The 17616-nt window shown below is 44.0% G+C and overlaps 2 protein-coding genes across 3 annotated transcripts in view; one reads left to right on the forward strand and one right to left on the reverse strand.

The window, feature by feature from the left end:
• LOC134355029 (volume-regulated anion channel subunit LRRC8B-like) overlaps positions 1 to 9358 on the reverse strand; it is a 69944-nt gene extending 60586 nt beyond the window's left edge. Inside the window, exon 1 of the mRNA XM_063064687.1 lies at positions 9095 to 9358. Within this exon, the coding sequence (XP_062920757.1) occupies positions 9095 to 9193 (99 nt within the window). The 5' untranslated portion in view covers positions 9194 to 9358. The remainder of the gene's footprint in view (positions 1 to 9094) is intronic.
• The window catches only part of LOC134355030 (kynurenine--oxoglutarate transaminase 3-like), a 185124-nt gene continuing 170016 nt past the window's right edge, over positions 2509 to 17616 (forward strand). For both annotated transcript variants that reach the window (XM_063064691.1, XM_063064689.1), the window contains exon 1: positions 2509 to 2617. The gene's annotated coding sequence lies outside the window, so the exon portion shown is untranslated. The remainder of the gene's footprint in view (positions 2618 to 17616) is intronic.

The following is a 17616-nucleotide window of genomic DNA, read 5'->3' on the forward strand; positions in this document are numbered from 1 at the left end:
CTAATCTGTCTAAGTCCTTCTGCAGTCTTCCTGCTTCCTCAACACTACTTGCCCCTCCACCAATCTTCATATCATCCTCAAACTTGGCAACAAAGCATCTAATCCTTCTTCTAAGCGGTCCCAACACTGACCCCTGCAGAACACCACTAGTAAATGCCAGCCAACCAGAAAAGGATCCTTTTATTTCCACTCGCTGCCTCCTACCAATCAGCCAATGCTCTAACCATGCTCGTAACTTTCCTGTAATACCATGGGCTCTCACCTTGGTAAGCAGCCTCATACGTGGCACCTTGTCAAAGGCCTTCTGAAAATCCAAATATACAACATCCCCCGCACCTTCTTTATCTATCTGACTTGTAATAAGAACATAAGGAATAGTAGCAGGAGTAGGCCATCCAGCCCATCAAGCCTGCCCCACCATTCAATAAGTTCATGGCTAATCTGTCTGTAAACTCAGCTCCATCTACCTGCCTTTTCCCCTTAATTCCCTTACTATGTAAAAACCTATCTAACTGTTTCTTAAATATATTTAGTGAGGAAGCCTCAACTGCTTCCCTGGGCAGAGAATTCCACAGATTCACCACTCTCTGGGAAAAGCAGTTTCTCCTCATCTCCGTCCTAAATCTTCTCCCCCGAATCTTGAGGCAATGTCCCCTAGTTCTAGTCTCACCTACCAATAGAAACAACTTTCCTACTTCTCTCTTATCTATCCCTTTCAAAATTTTGTATGTTTCTATAAGATCCTCTCTCCTCAAAGAATTCCAGCAGGTTTGTCAGGCAAGAGTTTTCCTTAAGGAAGCCATGCTGACCTGTCCTGTGTCACCAAATATTCCATAACCTCATCCTTAACAATGGACTCCAACACTGAGGTCAGGCTAACTGGTCTATAATTTCCGTTCTGCTGCCTTCCTCCCTTCTTAAAGAGTGGAGTGACATTTGCAATTTTTCAGTTCTCTGGCACAATACCAGAGTCCAATGACTTTTGAAAGATCGTTACTAATGCCTCCACAATTCCTACCGCTCCCTCTTTCAGAACCCTCGGGTACAGTTCATCTGGTCGAGGTGACTTATGTACCCTTAGGTCTTTTCACTTTCTGAGCACATTCTCCCTTGTGATAGTAACTACACTCACTTCTCTTCCCTCACACTCTTCAACAGCTGGCACACTGCTAGTGTATCCCACAGTGAAGACATACAAAATACCCATTTACTTCATCTGCCATCTCCTTGTCCCCCATTATTATTTCACCGGCCTCATTTTTTACTGGTCCTATATCCACTTTCACCTCTCTTTTATTTTTTATATATTTGAAAAACCTTTTACGGTCCACCTTTATATTGTTTGCTAGCTTGCTTTCATATTTCATCTTTTCCCTCCTAATGATTCTTTTAGTTGCTTTCAGTAGGTTTTTAAAACCTTCCCAATCTTCTATCTTTCCGTTATTTTTTGCTTTGTTGTATGCCCTCTCTTTGACTTTTACATTAGCTTTGACTTCCCTTGTCAACCACGGTTGTACTATTTTTCCATTTGAGTATTTCTTTGTTTTTGGAATACAGGTACATCTATCCTGCACCTTCCTCATTTTTCCCAGAAGTTCACACCATTGCTGCTCTGCTGTCATCCCTGCCAGCATCTCCTTCCAATTTACTTTGGCCAACTCCTCTGTCACACTTCACTGTAATTTCCTTTACTCAACTGAAATACTGCTATGTCAGACTTTACTTTCTTCCTATCAGATTTCAAGTTGAACTTAATCATATTGTGATCACTGCCTCCTAATGATTCCTTTACCTTAAGCTCCCTAATTGTCTCTGGTTTTTACATAACATCCAATCCAGTATAGCTGATCCCCCAGTCAGCTCAATGACAAACTATTCTAAAAAGCCCTGGAGGCATTCAAAAAATTCACTCACTTGAAATCCATTACCAACTTGATTTTCCCAATCTACCTGCATGTTAAAATCTCCCAAGACTTCTTAGCATTGTCCTTTTGACACACCTTTTCTATTTACCATTGTATTCTGTAGTCCACATCCCAGCTACTGTTGGGAGGCTTGTATATATCAGGATCCTTTTACCCTTGCAGTTTTTTAACTCAATCCACAAAGATTCAACATCTTCTGATCCTATGTCACATCTTTCTAATGATTTGATGCCATTCTTTACCAGCAGAGCCACACTACCCCCTCTGCCTGCCTTCCTATCCCTCCAATATAACGTGGCTTCAAGGAGCTGCAGCTAGATGCACTTCACATAGATATAGTTTCTTGGGAGACACTAGGTGCCCCAGGACTCCAACATCTGGCATGAAGAACACACAATGGCCACTTAAACTACACTAAGTACCCTTGACACAATAAGAAATAAAGGAAACTTAACAGAAACTTTCCTGGACAATTTCCCCAGTGCCATCGCCTCTTCCAAGATGAAGCCTCCTTTGATTCAAAGCCTGACACTCCCACTCTCACCACTGGCCCACTGCCAACAGTGGCTGCTCCGCTTGTCCCTTCTGTATCTTTATTCACTCCTCTCTGTGCTGCTCCCACTGCGGATTGGGCTGCCGGAATGACACTGAACGCCCGCAAAGCTCTCTTTTAAAATGAGTGCCACCGGCCTGTGAGTAGCCTCTTCACTAGAGAGAGGGAGAGAGAGAGGCAGAGTGAGAAAGAGAGAGGTGGAGAGAGAGAGAAAAGTTTAGAGAGAGAGAGACAGAGAGAGAGAGGGAAGTTTAGAGAGAGAGGGAGGGGGAGAGAGGGAGAGGGAGGGGGAGGGGGAGAGAGAGGAAAGTTTAGAGAGAGAGAGACAGAGAGAGAGAGGAAAGTTTAGAGAGAGAGGGAGAGGGAGAGGGAGAGGGAGAGAGGGAGGAGGAGGGGAGGAGAGGGGAGGGGAGGGGAGGGGGAGGGGAGAGAGAGAGGAAAGTTTAGAGAGAGACAGGGAGAGAATTAGTTTGGGTGAGGTTGTGTTGTACTAGCCTACTAGAGTATTTTATACAGGTCGGATGATATGCTTCGTATTACTGAGCCTGTGCTTACTTCTTGTTCAGTATCTGATGTTCCATCTCAATATATTTGAGATTGTTATTTTCATGGCGATAGTCAGGTGAGGTATGGAATAAATATCACATTCAGTCCCATTGACCATAGCCTGGTCTTGGGTTGGCTGTGGTCAGATGGGTGTTTAATTTTATACCCCAGCCAGTCTGAGCTAGCCGCACCATTTGGTCTTGAGGAAATGGAAGTCAAGTGAAATAAGTAAAGGTTAAACACCAAGGACAGTCTAAGTTTGCAGATCAGGAATTAAAACAGCATCCCACCCGTGTGCGGTGACCATTTGATTGATCGGAATCCACCCCAGTGAAAGGGAGAACACAGCTGAAATTACTGGACCCTAGTTTTCTTGCTTTAACCATGATTTTTGGCAGCAATGTCTTCAATTAATTTCTCCTCTGCTTACGGGTCAATTTAAGATACAGGAGATTTTGCAGGTGCTGGAAATCCAGAGTAACACACATAAAATGCTGGAGGAACTCAGCAGGTCAGGCAGCATTTATGCAAGTGAAAAGACAGTCAAAATTTCAGGCCGAGACCCTTCATCGGAAGAACATAAAGACTTTCTGTAAGGTCAGGTATGACTAATCACTTAAATATAGAAATTGCAGTGGCAGGAATATTAACCAGTGTCATACCAGCAGTACTCAGTACAACAGTGTGATGAACTAATAATCGCAGAGAACAATGTTGGCCCTTGAAAACACTCAGTGGAATAATAACTATGAAATCCTTAATGTGTCTGGTTGAAATTCCTTGCTCTGCTCCTTGGTTACACTGATTAAAATAGTTGCCATGGCACTGAGATACCGAAATGATTTTAGACAGAGGTACTGTACTAATTATGTACTGTAATTTAGTCCCCCATTGTAATTCTAAACCCCGAGTCTACACAGAATGGCTAGGACAATGACTTACCTCATAACACCATTACGTCGGCAATCTGCCGTGCGCCTGCACTGTCTTAACATGTTTACTTGTACTGATGGTTTTGCAGCGAACTGCCATCACTTCTAAGTTTCTGTCCCTTGGCTGGACTCCACAAAGAGCCCAGTGACTGGTCTGCTGTGGGGAGGAGAGGGTTCATCAGCTCTCACCTGACCCCATGGAGGGTTGGGATTGCCACACAGTGTAAGTTAAGGCCTTCATCTTTAGGCCTTGATTCTTATTTGATTTTGCATAACACTTATCAATACCTTGAATGCTTTAAAAACATTTATTGATGTTAAATTATTTAAACCTATCAAACACTTTTGAAATGTCTTTGACCATCGGGGACGTTAAAAACATTACAAAGGATTTTATTGACAGCGAACTGTTCAAAGGGTGATGAGATGTTAAGGGGACTGGGACTTGATAGGTGTCATCTGAGGCTTGGTTGTTTCCCTCATCTTTGCTGTATCTCACAGGTTGTGGGGGGGGGGCTGATGGTGGGTGGTGTCATTGAATGGCTTCGACCATTCAGCCCATCAGGTCTGTGCAGCTTTCTACTAGAGCAGCTCTTTAATTCCATCCCCTACCCCTATTCCATTCCTTTGCACTCTTTTTCATCACCATAATTTATCCTCTTCAAGGTCATTATTGATCCCACCTCCACCGCATCTGCAAGCAGTCTATTCCAGATTCCAGATATACAATGTATAAAGATGTGCAAAAATGAATCTCAGGGTAGTATTGTTGATAGATATGTACTTTGATAATTTACTTTGAACTTTGAACTTTAAAATTCCTCATAAACACTTAATTCTTGCCTCATGAATTTATCCCTGTGATCTGCAATCCACCAAGAGACCAGCCTCCCACTAGTGGCCCTTCAACATTATAGATTCTTCTATCAAGTGTCCTTCACTGTCTTCAAAAGTAAGTAGTCCAAGCCTCTGTAATTTATCCTTAACTTCAGTTCCTCAACCTAAGGACCATTGTCCTAGATCTCCTCTGCACCCTCTTTATTGCCTTCATATCTTTCCTACAGTGCGAATCAACAGGAACTTAACAGAGTACTCCAGCCTCCGCTGGGCTTGTGTTTTACATAAAATACTACAGCGTAGTACAGGCCCTTGGACTGTGATATTGTGCCAGCCTTTTAACCTGCTCTAAGACCAACCTAACCCTTCCCTCCTACATAAACCATCACTTTTCTATCATTCACATGCCTATCTAAGAGTCTCTTAAATGCCCCTAATGTATCTGCCTCTACCACCACCTCCCCTGGCAGGGTGTTCCAGGCACCACCACCCTCTGTAAAAATCTTATTTCTGATATCCCCCTATGCTTTCCTCTAATTACCTTACAATTATAGTCAGTCATAGAGCTCCAAATTTCTCTTAGATGTTGAAATCAGACCCAGATCTACCACATGCTGGCAGCTTGTTCGACATTCTCACCACCCTCTGAGTGAAGAAGTTCCCCCTCCTCGTAAACATTTCACCCTTCACCTTAACCTACTTCTCATCTCTAGTTTTCTGTGGAAAAAACCTGCTTACGTTTACCTTATCTATACCCCTCATATCTTTGTATACAGCTATCAAATCTCCTCTTGTTCTCCGGCGATCCAGGGAAAAAAAGTTTTAACCTATTCAACCTTTCCCTGTAATTCAGGTCCTCAAGTCTTGGAAACGTGAAATTTCTCTGTTCTCTTTCAATCTTATCGATATCTTTTCTGTAGGTGGGTGACCTGAACTGCACATGATACTCCAAATTAGGCTTCAACAACATGTTATACTTCTTCAAATTATACCCCTTAAGAAGGGAAAAGCGTTTGATCTGTGCCTTGTATCATCTTACACACCTCTATCAAGTCTATTTTAATAAAGGTTTTATACCTCTAAGATAGACACCTCTACTTTTATGAAGGTTTGGAATGATTTCCCTGTGTTTATATTTATTGATTCCATAAAACCCAGAACTGTACATACCCTCTTCACCACTTTCTGAAATTGCCCTGCCACTTTCATTGACGTGTGCATCTGCAGACCCAGATCCCTCTGCTCCACCACCTCCTTTAGAGCAGTATCCTTTTGAATTAGAATCAGAATCAGGTTTAATATCACTGACATTTGTGAAATTTATTGTTTTGGGGCAGTATAGCACAATACAATAAACCTACAGATTACAGTAAGAAAGATATATAAAAAAAGTGCAAAAAGAGCGCAAAAATAGTGAGGTGGTGTTCATGGGTTGGTTCATTGAAGAAGCTGTTCCTAAAACATTGAGTGCATATCTTTTAAATACATCTTCTGACGTTTCTCTGTATTGGCCTTTCCTGCCACGTATCTAAAGATTAAAGATTAAAGAGCAACCTTGCACATGTACGTCAAAACATATAGTGAAATGCATTGTTTGCATCAATGACCAACATACTCCAAGGATCTGCTTGGGTGGCAGACCAAGTTCAGGATGGCTTGGCCCAATATACAGTTCTGTGCAAAAGTCTTAGGTGCATATATATAGCTAGGGTGCCTAAGATTTTTGCACAGTACTGTACTTGTCAACGTGGAGCAGAGAGCAAGGTTATAAATCTGGCAGGAGTAAAGGATGTTGGGAATGGCGAGGCTGGAGCACTGCAGGAGGGGTGTGGGACAGGTGGCAGAGAAGGAGTGTAAGGGGCGATGGTGGCTTGGGTGCAGACTCACCCAGCCATGAGATACCAGGCAAGGTCATTTGATTCCAAACAATTGGTTTATTGATGATTACAGAATATCTCTCCCTTCCTGTCTTCCCAACCATTCTTCCCCATGAAGTTGCCACGTTATCCGGCTGGGTACAGAAAATCTGTCCTGACCAACTGGCTGGAGTATTCAAGGACATCTTCAATCTCATATTACTACGGACTAAGATTCCCATCTGCTTCAGAAGGGCAGCAACCATTCCAGACCCCATAGTGAGCAGGGAAAGCTGCTTGAATGACTATCACCCAAGAACATTTACATCTACTCTAATGAAATGCTTCGAGAGGTTGGTTAGAACTAGAATTAACTCCTGCCTGAGCACGTACTCATAGTCCCCTCTTTTAGTGCTATTTAATTTTGTAATTCATAGACTTCTTATGTCTTTGCACTGTACAGCTGCAACAAAATTTCACATCCTATAAAGAAAATGAAGACCATATTAACAGACAGAAAGATGAGCACGTACACTAAGAACAGAATACTGCAGTGCTACATTTATTCTATCCTGACTTATGGAAGTGAATGCTGGACCATTTCCCCAGCAATGGAAAAGAGTCTAGAAGCAGCTGAATTATGGTTCTACAGGAGAATGTTAAAAATATCATGGACCACACACACATCAAATGACGAAGTTCTCAGACGAGCCCAAGCAGTTCGATCACTCATACCAACAATAAGAGAAAGACAACTCAGATTCCTAGGACACATCATGCGGAAAGATGAACTAGAAGAACTTATACTCTGTGGAAAGACTGAGGGGAGCAAACCTAGAGGAAGACCTCGGCTTATGTACATCAAAAGCATAGCTAGGTGACTACACAGTGAGGAAATGGAAGTCATCCAAAAAAACAAAGGATAGATCTATATGGAAAACCATGGTCACCAAAGTCCGCATCGGATATGGTACCCAGACAGACAGACAGACAGAGATTAGTGAAATAAATTTGACTCTGATTCTGATTTGGACTGATCATCCCAAGACGGCACTGTGGTTCTGAAGAAGGAGGTGGTCCGTTAACCAGAGCATGAAATTGTCTGATTGTCACAAATGATTGGGATAGAACATAGAACATAGAATAGGATGGCACAGTACAGGCCCTTCGGCCCACAATGAATCCTAGATTTGATCCTGATCTTGGGATCTTTCTGCATAGAGTCACCACACCGCGCCCATGGACGCATGGGTTTTCACCTGGTCTTCTGGTTTCCCCCCACATCTCTCAGGAACGAGCTGTGAGGTTAATTGGTCACTCTCACTGTGGGCAGGTGGCAAAATAATCAAAGGAGATTGGCACGTGAGGAAGGATTAGTTTTAGGGCTGCAAGGAATGAGACTAGTGGGAATTTTCTGCTGGGAGCTGGCATCATATAGAATGGAGCTGGCTTCATGGTTATACAAAGAATGTCTTCAGGGAAAGGCAAGCTGATGCCATCACCCAAAGTGGGAGAGTCTAAGACTGGGGGCATAGCCTCAGAATATATGCATATCACTTTAGAACAGAGAGGAGGTGGAACTTCTTTATTTCTTTATTTAGCCAGAGGGTGGAAAGTCTTGTCAGATGGTCATGGAGGCCAAGTCATTGGATATATTTAAAGCAAAGGTTGATCGGTTTGTGATTAGTAACGGCATCAAACGTTACAGAGTTAAGGGTGGTGTTGAGAGGGATAATAAATCAGCCATGATCAAATGGCAGAGTAGACTTGATGGGCAAAATGACCTAATTCTTCTCCACCGTCTCGGTCCGGACTTGCGTCTGAGATTTGGATTACCTACAGATAGCATTGCGAGACATTGGAAAGGTACCACCAAAGATGTCACTGTAAAATCCTTAACTTCACTTGAGAGTAAATGAATTAATGCCGGCATCTTCTCTCAGACCAACGTACCCAGCACTAAGCCCCTAGTTGCTCTTAGTCAACCAGGATTGCTTGTATTGTGCATTAACTCTCAGATGACCTGTTCTGTGCCCAGCAAATGGATGCAATCATGAAGAAGGCTTTACTTTCTTAGAAGCTTAAGGAGATTGGCTTTCCAACAAATAATTCTGAATGAAGTATTGCAGTTGAACACACTTTGACAGATGCACTGTAGGAATAATCTTCACTGGGTTGCATCATGGCCAGGGTTGGCAATTCCTAAGCACAGGAACGTAAGAGTTTGCAGAGTGAAGTGGACATCATCATTGACAGTGTCTGCTCAAGACCGCAGAATCCGTCATCAAGAATTTCACCATCTGGGTCACGATCTCTTCTCACTGCTACTGTTGAGCAGGAGATGTAGAAACCTGAAGCCTGAGGTCTCACACCACCAACTTCAGGAACAGATTATTTCCCACAGTCCCCAGATTCCTGAAATGACGTGCACAACTCTAACCTTACCTCAGCGATGGAACACCATGGGTCACCTCCAGCAGCACCATGGACTTGCTTCTGACTATGTTGTCTTGCACTGGCGTCTCGTTTCGCACAGTCTCTCATTCTGCATTGTCTGGTATCATTTACGTATGGCTAGTGTTTTGTCTGCTGTCTGACTCTACACGCACGCCTGTGGTGCCACTGCAAGGAGGTTTTCATTGTACTTGTACCTCACCACACTGATGCACAGCACAATGAACCTGACTTGCAAGCCTAATAGCTGGCTCCCAAAACAAACATTCTTTTCCAGGCTCTGTGTTGGGAAGCAATTCACAAGTGACAAAGGAAAAAGTTTCAAGGACGTATTCAAAGCTTTTTTGAGGAAATGCATCATTCCCACTGGCTCCTGAGAACCGGGGCCCATGGTTCAGTGGAACAAAGGGACAGAGTCATACAGCACTGCAGCACAGAAACAGGACCTTTAGCCCTTTTTCTCCGTGCTGATCTGTTATCCAGTACTATCAACCTGCATCTAGATAATAGCCCTTCATTCCCTTCCCATTCATGTACCTATCCAAATTTCTCTTAAAGGTTGAAATCAAACCCGTATCCACCTCTTCAGCTGGCAGACCATTCCACAGTCGCACGATACACTGAATGAAGAAGTTCTCCCTCAGATTCCCCTTAAATATTTCACCTTTCACCCTTAACCCATGACCTCTGGTTGTCATCTCTCCCGACCTCAGTGGGAAGATCCTGCATGCATTTACCCTATCTTTACCCTTCATATTTTTGATTATGTCTATCAAATGTCTCATATTCCTACACTCCAGGAATGCAGTCCTAATGTATTCAACCTTTGCCTATAACCCAGCTTCTCAAGTCCCAGCAACATCCTTGTAAATTTCCTCTGTACACTGGGAATACTAATTCCTTGAAAGTGTCACAATTACCGTATATAGGTCCGTAAAGAGAGCTTATGGCACATTGATCTTCACAAATCAAATTATTGAGTATATGGGTTGGGATGTTATGCTGAAGTTGTATAAGACGCTGGTGAGGCAAGATTTGGAGAATTGTGTGCTGTTCAGGAAAGATGTTAAAAGAGTACATATCTCCCTGGAGTTAGGATTTTATTCCCTGGAGTATAGGAGAATGAGGGAAAGTATATGCAAGAGGTATGCAAAATTATGAGGGGTATAGATAGAGTTAATGTAGGCTTCTTCCATGAGGTTAGATGAGGCTAGAATTAGAGATCATAGGTTTGGGGTGAAAAGTGAAATTTTTAAGGGGAACCTGAGGGGGAATTTCTTCACTCAGAGAGTGGTGGAAATGTGGAATGAAGTGACAGTGAAAGTGGTACATGCAGATTCATCTGTAACTTTTAAGGAAAGTTTGAATAGGTACACTGATACAGGAGTATGGAGTACTGTGTAGATGGGTCATGGATGAACTGAGGTTGCCACAGAGCAGATGGGCCAAAGGGCCTGCTTCTGTGCTGTAGTGATCCATGTCTATCAACTACCCCAAATGTGGGTGAGTCTGTGGGTCACAGGCGACCCACAGAGCTGTGTGCTTAGCTCATTTTACACCTCTGACTGTCAGGCTAAGCACAGCTCCAATGCCATATTGAAGTTTGCTGATGGCACCACTATTGTGGGCCAAATCAAAGGTGGTGACAAATCAACATATAGGAGGGAGACTGAAAATCTGGCTGAACGGTGCCACAACAACAACAACCTGTTACTCAAGACCAAGAAGCTGATAATTGACTTCAGGAGGAGGAAACCAGACTTCCATGAGTCAGTGTTCATCAGGGAATCAGAGGTGGAGAGGGTCAGCTACTTTAAATTCCTGGTGAACATGTGCTCTTCAGATAATTGTTTCTGTCTGACTTGGACAGACTCTTTAATGAAGCCTAAAAGTGGCCAGAGGTACAATAAAAGGGAGGATCACTTGAACTGAGTCCTGGCAGTCAAGGCTACCTAGAGGTGCAAACATGAGGAAACCTGCAGATGCTGGAATTTCAAGCAACACACATAAAAGTTGCTGGTGAACGCAGCAGGCCAGGCAGCATCTCTAGGAAGAGGTACAGTCGACGTTTCGGGCCGAGACCCTTCGTCAGGACTAACTGAAAGAAGAGCTAGTAAGAGAATTGAAAGTGGGAGGGGGAGGGGGAGATCCAAAATGATAGGAGAAGACAGGAGGGGGAGGGATGGAGCCAAGAGCTGGACAGGTGATCGGCAAAAGGGATATGAGAGGATCATGGGACAGGAGGCCTAGGGAGAAAGACGGGGGGGGGGGAGCCCAGAGGATGGGCAAAGGGTATAGTCAGAGGGACAGAGGGAGAAAAAGGAGAGAGAGAGAAAGAATGTGTGTATATAAATAAATAACGGATGGGGTACGAGGGGGCGGTGGGGCATTAGCAGAAGTTTGAGAAGTCAATGTTTATACCCAGACGGAATATAAGGTGTTGTTCCTCCAGCCTGAGTGTGGCTTCATCTTGACAGTAGAGGAGGCCATGGATGGACATATCAGAATGGGAATGGGATGTGGAATTAAAATGTGTGGTCACTGGGAGATCCTGCTTTCTCTGGTAGACAGAGCGTAGGTGTTCAGCGAAACGATCTCCCAGTCTGTGTTGGGTCTCTCCAATATATAGAAGGCCACATCGGGAGCACTTGTCGCAGTATATCACCCCAGCCGACTCACAGGTGAAGTTTTCGCCTCACCTGGAAGGACTGTCTGGGGCCCTGAATGATCCTCTCATACCCCTTTTGCCAATCAACTGTCCAGCTCTTGGCTCCATCTCTCCCTGTCTTGTATTCACCTGTCATTTCGGATCTCCCCCTCCCCTTCCCACTTTCAAATCTCTTACTAGCTCTTCTTTCAGTTAGTCCTGACGAAGGGTCTCGGCCCGAAACGTCGACTGTACCTCTTCCTAGAGATGCTGCCTGGCCTGCTGCATTCACCAGCAACTTTGATGTGTGTTGCTACGTAGAGGTGTTGGTGGGACATCCAGTGCTTCACAACACTTCATTTCAGTCTGTTAGTTCCTTTACTCCAGGGCAGCTTGATATTGTAGAGGTTAGGGCAACACTTTACAATGGCAGCTGTAAGATCAGGTTTCGACTCCCATGGCTGTCTTTAAGGAGTCTCTATTTTCTTCCCATGACTCTAAGTGCTCCGGTTTCCTCTCACATTTAGTGTTATTGATCTGTGGGCACGCTATGTTGGTGCCAGAGGCATGGCAACACTTGCCGGCTGAGCAGCAATGTCTGGAATTTCTGGAAGCAATTTGAAGGCACAGGCTATGTACATCCCAAAGAAGAAAAAGTATTCTAAAGGAAAAATGACACAACCGTGGCTAACAAGAGGAGTCAAATCCAACCTAAAAGCCAAAGAGAGGGGATATAATAGAGCAAAAATTAGTGGGAAGTTAGAGGATTGGGAAGCTTTTAAAAATTTGTTACGGAAACAGCAATGAAGAATCCTTTTGCACCTGAGTCTCCACCATGGAGACTCGCATGAGTGACAGTAGTGAAAACTGAGAGGAAGCTACTGGTACGGTGAATACCACCAAAGACGGAGGACCTTCACCGCTGCCCAGAACACCAGCGGTGTAACAGGCAGTAAGTGAACACCGTCTCCGAAGGGTTTGTACATCTTCCCCTTAGATGTGCGTGTTTCCTCCAGGTGGTCTGGTTTCATCCCATATTCCAAAGATACGCCGGTTAGTAGGAAATTGGTCCTTATAAATTGTCCTGTGATTATGCTCGGGCTAAATAAGCAGGTTACTGGGCAGTGCGGCTCATTGTGCTAGAAGGGCCTGTTCTGCGATGTCTCTCTAAATAAATAAGTAATGAGTGGTGCACGATGACTCCTCAAGTCAGAACTCACAACTAGTTCAAACTCAAGTTCATTGTTGTCATAGGAACAGGATATAGCCACCGTGTATGAATGTCAAGAAGATTAGCTTTTGGCAGGTAAAAGCAGAATACTTTGCAAGACAGGGACGAATGTAAGGAAGCATGAACTTAAGTTAACATTATTATATATACCTACATCAAAATCAAAGTCAAAGTAGATTTATTATCAAGGTACCATGCACAAAATACTGGGAGAACTCACTAGGTCAGGTCCTCCAAGAGGACCAAAACCTTGTGGTAAGGTTTGGGGGGTTGCGTACCTCGATGAGCCAGAGAACTATATTGGTTAGAGTCAGGCCTTGTGCTTTAAGTCTTGGTAAGGCCACCCATATCAAACAGGTCAAAGGGTAGAGGAGAGACTAAGATTGGTCCACTGATCCTCCAGGTTCGGGGGTTCAGCTCAGGGCTAACAACCCTGACTGGTCTTAAAAAATTGATATGGAAACAGCAATGAAGAATCCTTCTTTATCTGTGTGCAACGGTATGGACAGACAGAGATGGAGGCACTTCACTGCTGCACTAAACGCTGATGGCTTAATAGCCAGTAAGTAAGTCACTAGATCAATTAGCCTCTATGGAAAGGAATAAAGAGTCAGCATTTCTGTTGAAACCCTCCTCAGCCCAAAACGTCAATTGATAATTCCTTTCCATAGATGCTGCCTGACCTGCTGAGTTCCTATGGAAGAAAGTACAGTTGACTTTTCAAATGGAAACACTTCCGCAGGACCGGAGAAAAAAAGCTGAGGAGTAGATTTGAAAGGTGGGGAGGGAGGAGGGAGAGAGAAACACCAGGTGATAGGTGAAATTTGGAGGTGGAGGGATGAAGCAAAGAGCTAGGCAGTTGATTGGTGGAAGTGACAGAAGGCCATGGAAGAAAGAAGAAAGGCAGGGGGGAGGAGGACCAGTGCGGTCGTTGATGTAACGTAGGAGAAGTGTGGGACGGTCAACAGTGTAGGCTTGCAACATAGACTGTTCCACATAGCCAACAAACAGGCAGGCATCGCTGGGACCCATGCGAGTGCCCGGGGCTACCCCTTTTGTCCAAAGGAAGTGGGAGGACCCAAAGGAGAAATTATTTAAAGTGAGGTCAAGTTCCGCTAGGCAGAGGAGAGTGGTGGTGGAGGAGAACTGGTGTCCAGAAAGAAACGGAGAGCTTTGTGTTCAGTGCTCCCAGTGAGACCCGAAATAGATTGGGAGATCACTTCGCCGAGCATTTATGCTCCATCCGCCAGAACAAGCGGGATCTCAAACTTCCAGTAATGTCTGCACCCAACCCCCCCCCGACCATTTCCCATCCCCTTGTCCCTCTCTCATGTTACCTCCTTGCCCACCCATCGCCTCCCTCTGGTGCTCCTCCCCCCACCCCCCTCTTCTTCTTTCTCCATGGCCCTCTGTCTGTTTCGCCAATCAACTTCCTATCTCTTTGCTTCATCCCTCCCCCTCCAAGTTTCGCCTATCACCTGGTGTTTCTCTCTCCCATCCCCCTACCTTTCCAATCTACTCCTCAGCTTTTTTTTTCTCCAGTCCTGCCAAAGGGTTTCAGCCCGAAACGTCGACTGTACTTTTTTCTGTAGTTCCTCCATCATTTTGTGTGTTTAAAAGTAAACTGAAGATGCTTAAAGCCTAAAACAACCTCATCGAAGGAGAGAATTAGCAGTCACTTCAACAAGTATAGATTGGTCAGAGAAAGCCCTCACAGATTTGTTTGAGGTAACACACAAAATGCTGAAGAAACTCAGCAGGTCAGGCAGCTTCTTTGGAGGGGAATAAACAGCTCTGGGCTAAGACCCTTCATATTGCTGGCTCTTTATTCCTCTCCATAGACGTTGCCTGACCTGCTGAGTTCCTCCAGAATTTTGTGTGTGTTGCTCTGGATTTCCAGCATCTGCAGAATCTCTTGTGATTAATATTAAAGTGCCAAATAATTGCTCAGAGAGTTCAAAGTCAAAGTCAACATAAATTTATTATCCTAGTACTTATATGTCACCATATACTACCTTGAGATTCATTTTCAGGAAAGTAAAGAACTACAGTATAATTCATGAAAAAACTATGCATAAATAAAGACACCAAGAACCAATGTGCAAAAGAAGACAAATTGTGCAAGTAAAATAATATAAATAATGTGTATATGCAAAATAATGAAATAAAGATAGTGACACGAGTGAATTATTAGCTATGTGTACAAAGGCAACAAAGAGATGAAAGGCTGCCATACTGAAGGTTTTACACATCATTACCGTATCAGGATTGCTTTGAATCGGTGGACCGGCCTGTATTCAGGGATTCATCTTCGAACCTGGATGAGTATGCTGCAGTTGTTACCAATTTCATTAGAACCTGTGTGGATGAGTGTGTGCCCACAGAGACTTACTGTACGTTCCCAAACCAAAAGCTGTGGATGAACCAGGATGTACGTTGTCTGCTGAAGGCCAGATCTGTGGCATTCAAGTCTGTCACCCCAGGTCTGTACCAGAATACTAGGTATGATTTGCGGAGGGCTATTTCAAGGGCTGAGAGACAATTTCAAACAAGGTTGGAGGTGACATCGGATGCACGGCAACTCTGGCAGGGTCTGCAAGACATTTCTTCCTACAAAGCAAAACCCAATAGCATGAATGGCAGCGATGTTCACTACCAGATGAATTCAAAGCCTTCTATGCATGCTTTGAAAGGGAGAACACAACTACAGCTGCGAAGATCCCTGCTGCACCTGATGACCCTGTGATCTCCATCTCAGAGGCTGTTATTAGGCTGCCCTTTAAAGAGTGTGAACCCTCACAAGGCAGAAGGTCCCAATGGAGTACCTGGTAAGGCTCTGAAAACCTGTGCCAACCAACTAGCAGGAGTCTTCAAGGACATTTTCAACCTCTCACTGTAATGGGTGGAAGTTCCCACTTGCTTCAAAAAGGCAACAATTATACCAGTGCCTAAGAAGAATAATGTGGGCTGCCTTAATGACTATCACCCAGTAGCACTCATATCGACAGTGATGAAATGCTTTGAGAGGTTGGTTATGACTAGACTGAACTCCTGCCTCAGCAAGGACCTGGACCCATTGCAATTTGCTTATTGTCACATTAGATCAACGGCAGACACAATCTCAATGGCTTTTCACAAGGCTTTAGACCACCTGGACAACACAAACACCTATGTCAGGATGCTGTTCATCGACTATAGCTCGGCATTTAATACCATCATTCCCACAATCCTGATTGAGAAGTTACAGAACCTGGGCTTCTGTACCTCCCTCTGCAATTGGATCCTCAACTTCCTAACTGGAAGACCATAATCTGTGCAGATTGGTGAACATACCCTCCTCACTGACAATTAACACTGGTGCACCTCAGGAGTGTTGTGCTTAGCCCACTGCTCTACTCTCTATATACACATGACTGTGTGGCTAGGCTTAGCTCAAATACCATCTATAACTTTGCTGACATACAACCATTGTTGGTAGAATCTCAGGTGGTGACGAGAGGGCATACAGGAGTGAGATATGCCAACTAGTGGAGTGGTGCCACAGCAACAACCTGGCACTCAATGTCAGTAAGATGAGAGAGCTGATTGTGGACTTCAGGGAGGGTAAGACGAAGGAACACATATCAATCCTCATAAAGATATCAGAAGTGGAGAGAGTGAGCAGCTTCAAATTCCTGGGTGTCAAGATCTCTGAGGATCTAACCTGGTCCCAACATATCGATGGAGTTATGTAGTAGGTAAGACAGCTGCTATACTTTATTAGGAGTTTGAAGAGATTTGGTCTGTCAACAAATACACTCAAAAACTTCTATAGTTATACCGTGGAAAGCATTCTGATGGGCTGCATCACTGTCTGGTATGGAGGAGCTACTGCACAGGACCGAAAAAAGCTGTAGAAGGTTGTAAATCCAGTCAGCTCTATCTTGGGTACTAGCCTACAAAGCACCCAGGACATCTTTAGGGAGTGGTGTCTCAGAAAGGCAGCGTCCAGCACCCAGGGCATGCACTTTTCTCACTGTTACCATCAGGTAGGAGGTACAGAAGCCTGAAGGCACACACTCAGCGATTCAGGAATAGCTTCTTCCCCTCTGCCATCCGATTCCTAAATGGACATTGAATCGTTGGACACTACCTCACTTTCTTTTAAATATACAGTATTTCTGTTTTTACACATTTAAAAAAAATCTATTCAATATATGTTATTGATTTACTGGTTTATTTATTATTATTATTTTTTTAATTTTATTTATTATTTTTTTCTCTGCTAGATTATGTATTGCATTGAACTGCTGCTGCTAAGTTAACAAATTTCACGTCACATGCCAATGATAATAAATCTGATTCTGATTCTGATCACATTACCAATATTTTATTTGACAATAGACAATAGACAATAGGTGCATGAGTAGGCCATACGGCCCTTTGAGCCAGCACCGCCATTCACTGTGATCATGGCTGATCATCCACAATCAGCATCCAGTTCCTGCCTTATCCCCATAACCTTTGGTTCCGCTATCTTTAAGAGCTCTATCCATCTCTTTCTTGAAAGCATCCAGAGACTTGGCCTCCACAGCCTTCTGGGGCAGAGCATTCCATATATCCACCACTCTCTGGGTGAAAAAGTTTTTCCTCAAC

Source organism: Mobula hypostoma, chromosome 12 (genome assembly GCF_963921235.1).
Source record: "Mobula hypostoma chromosome 12, sMobHyp1.1, whole genome shotgun sequence".
NCBI lineage: Eukaryota > Metazoa > Chordata > Chondrichthyes > Myliobatiformes > Myliobatidae > Mobula > Mobula hypostoma.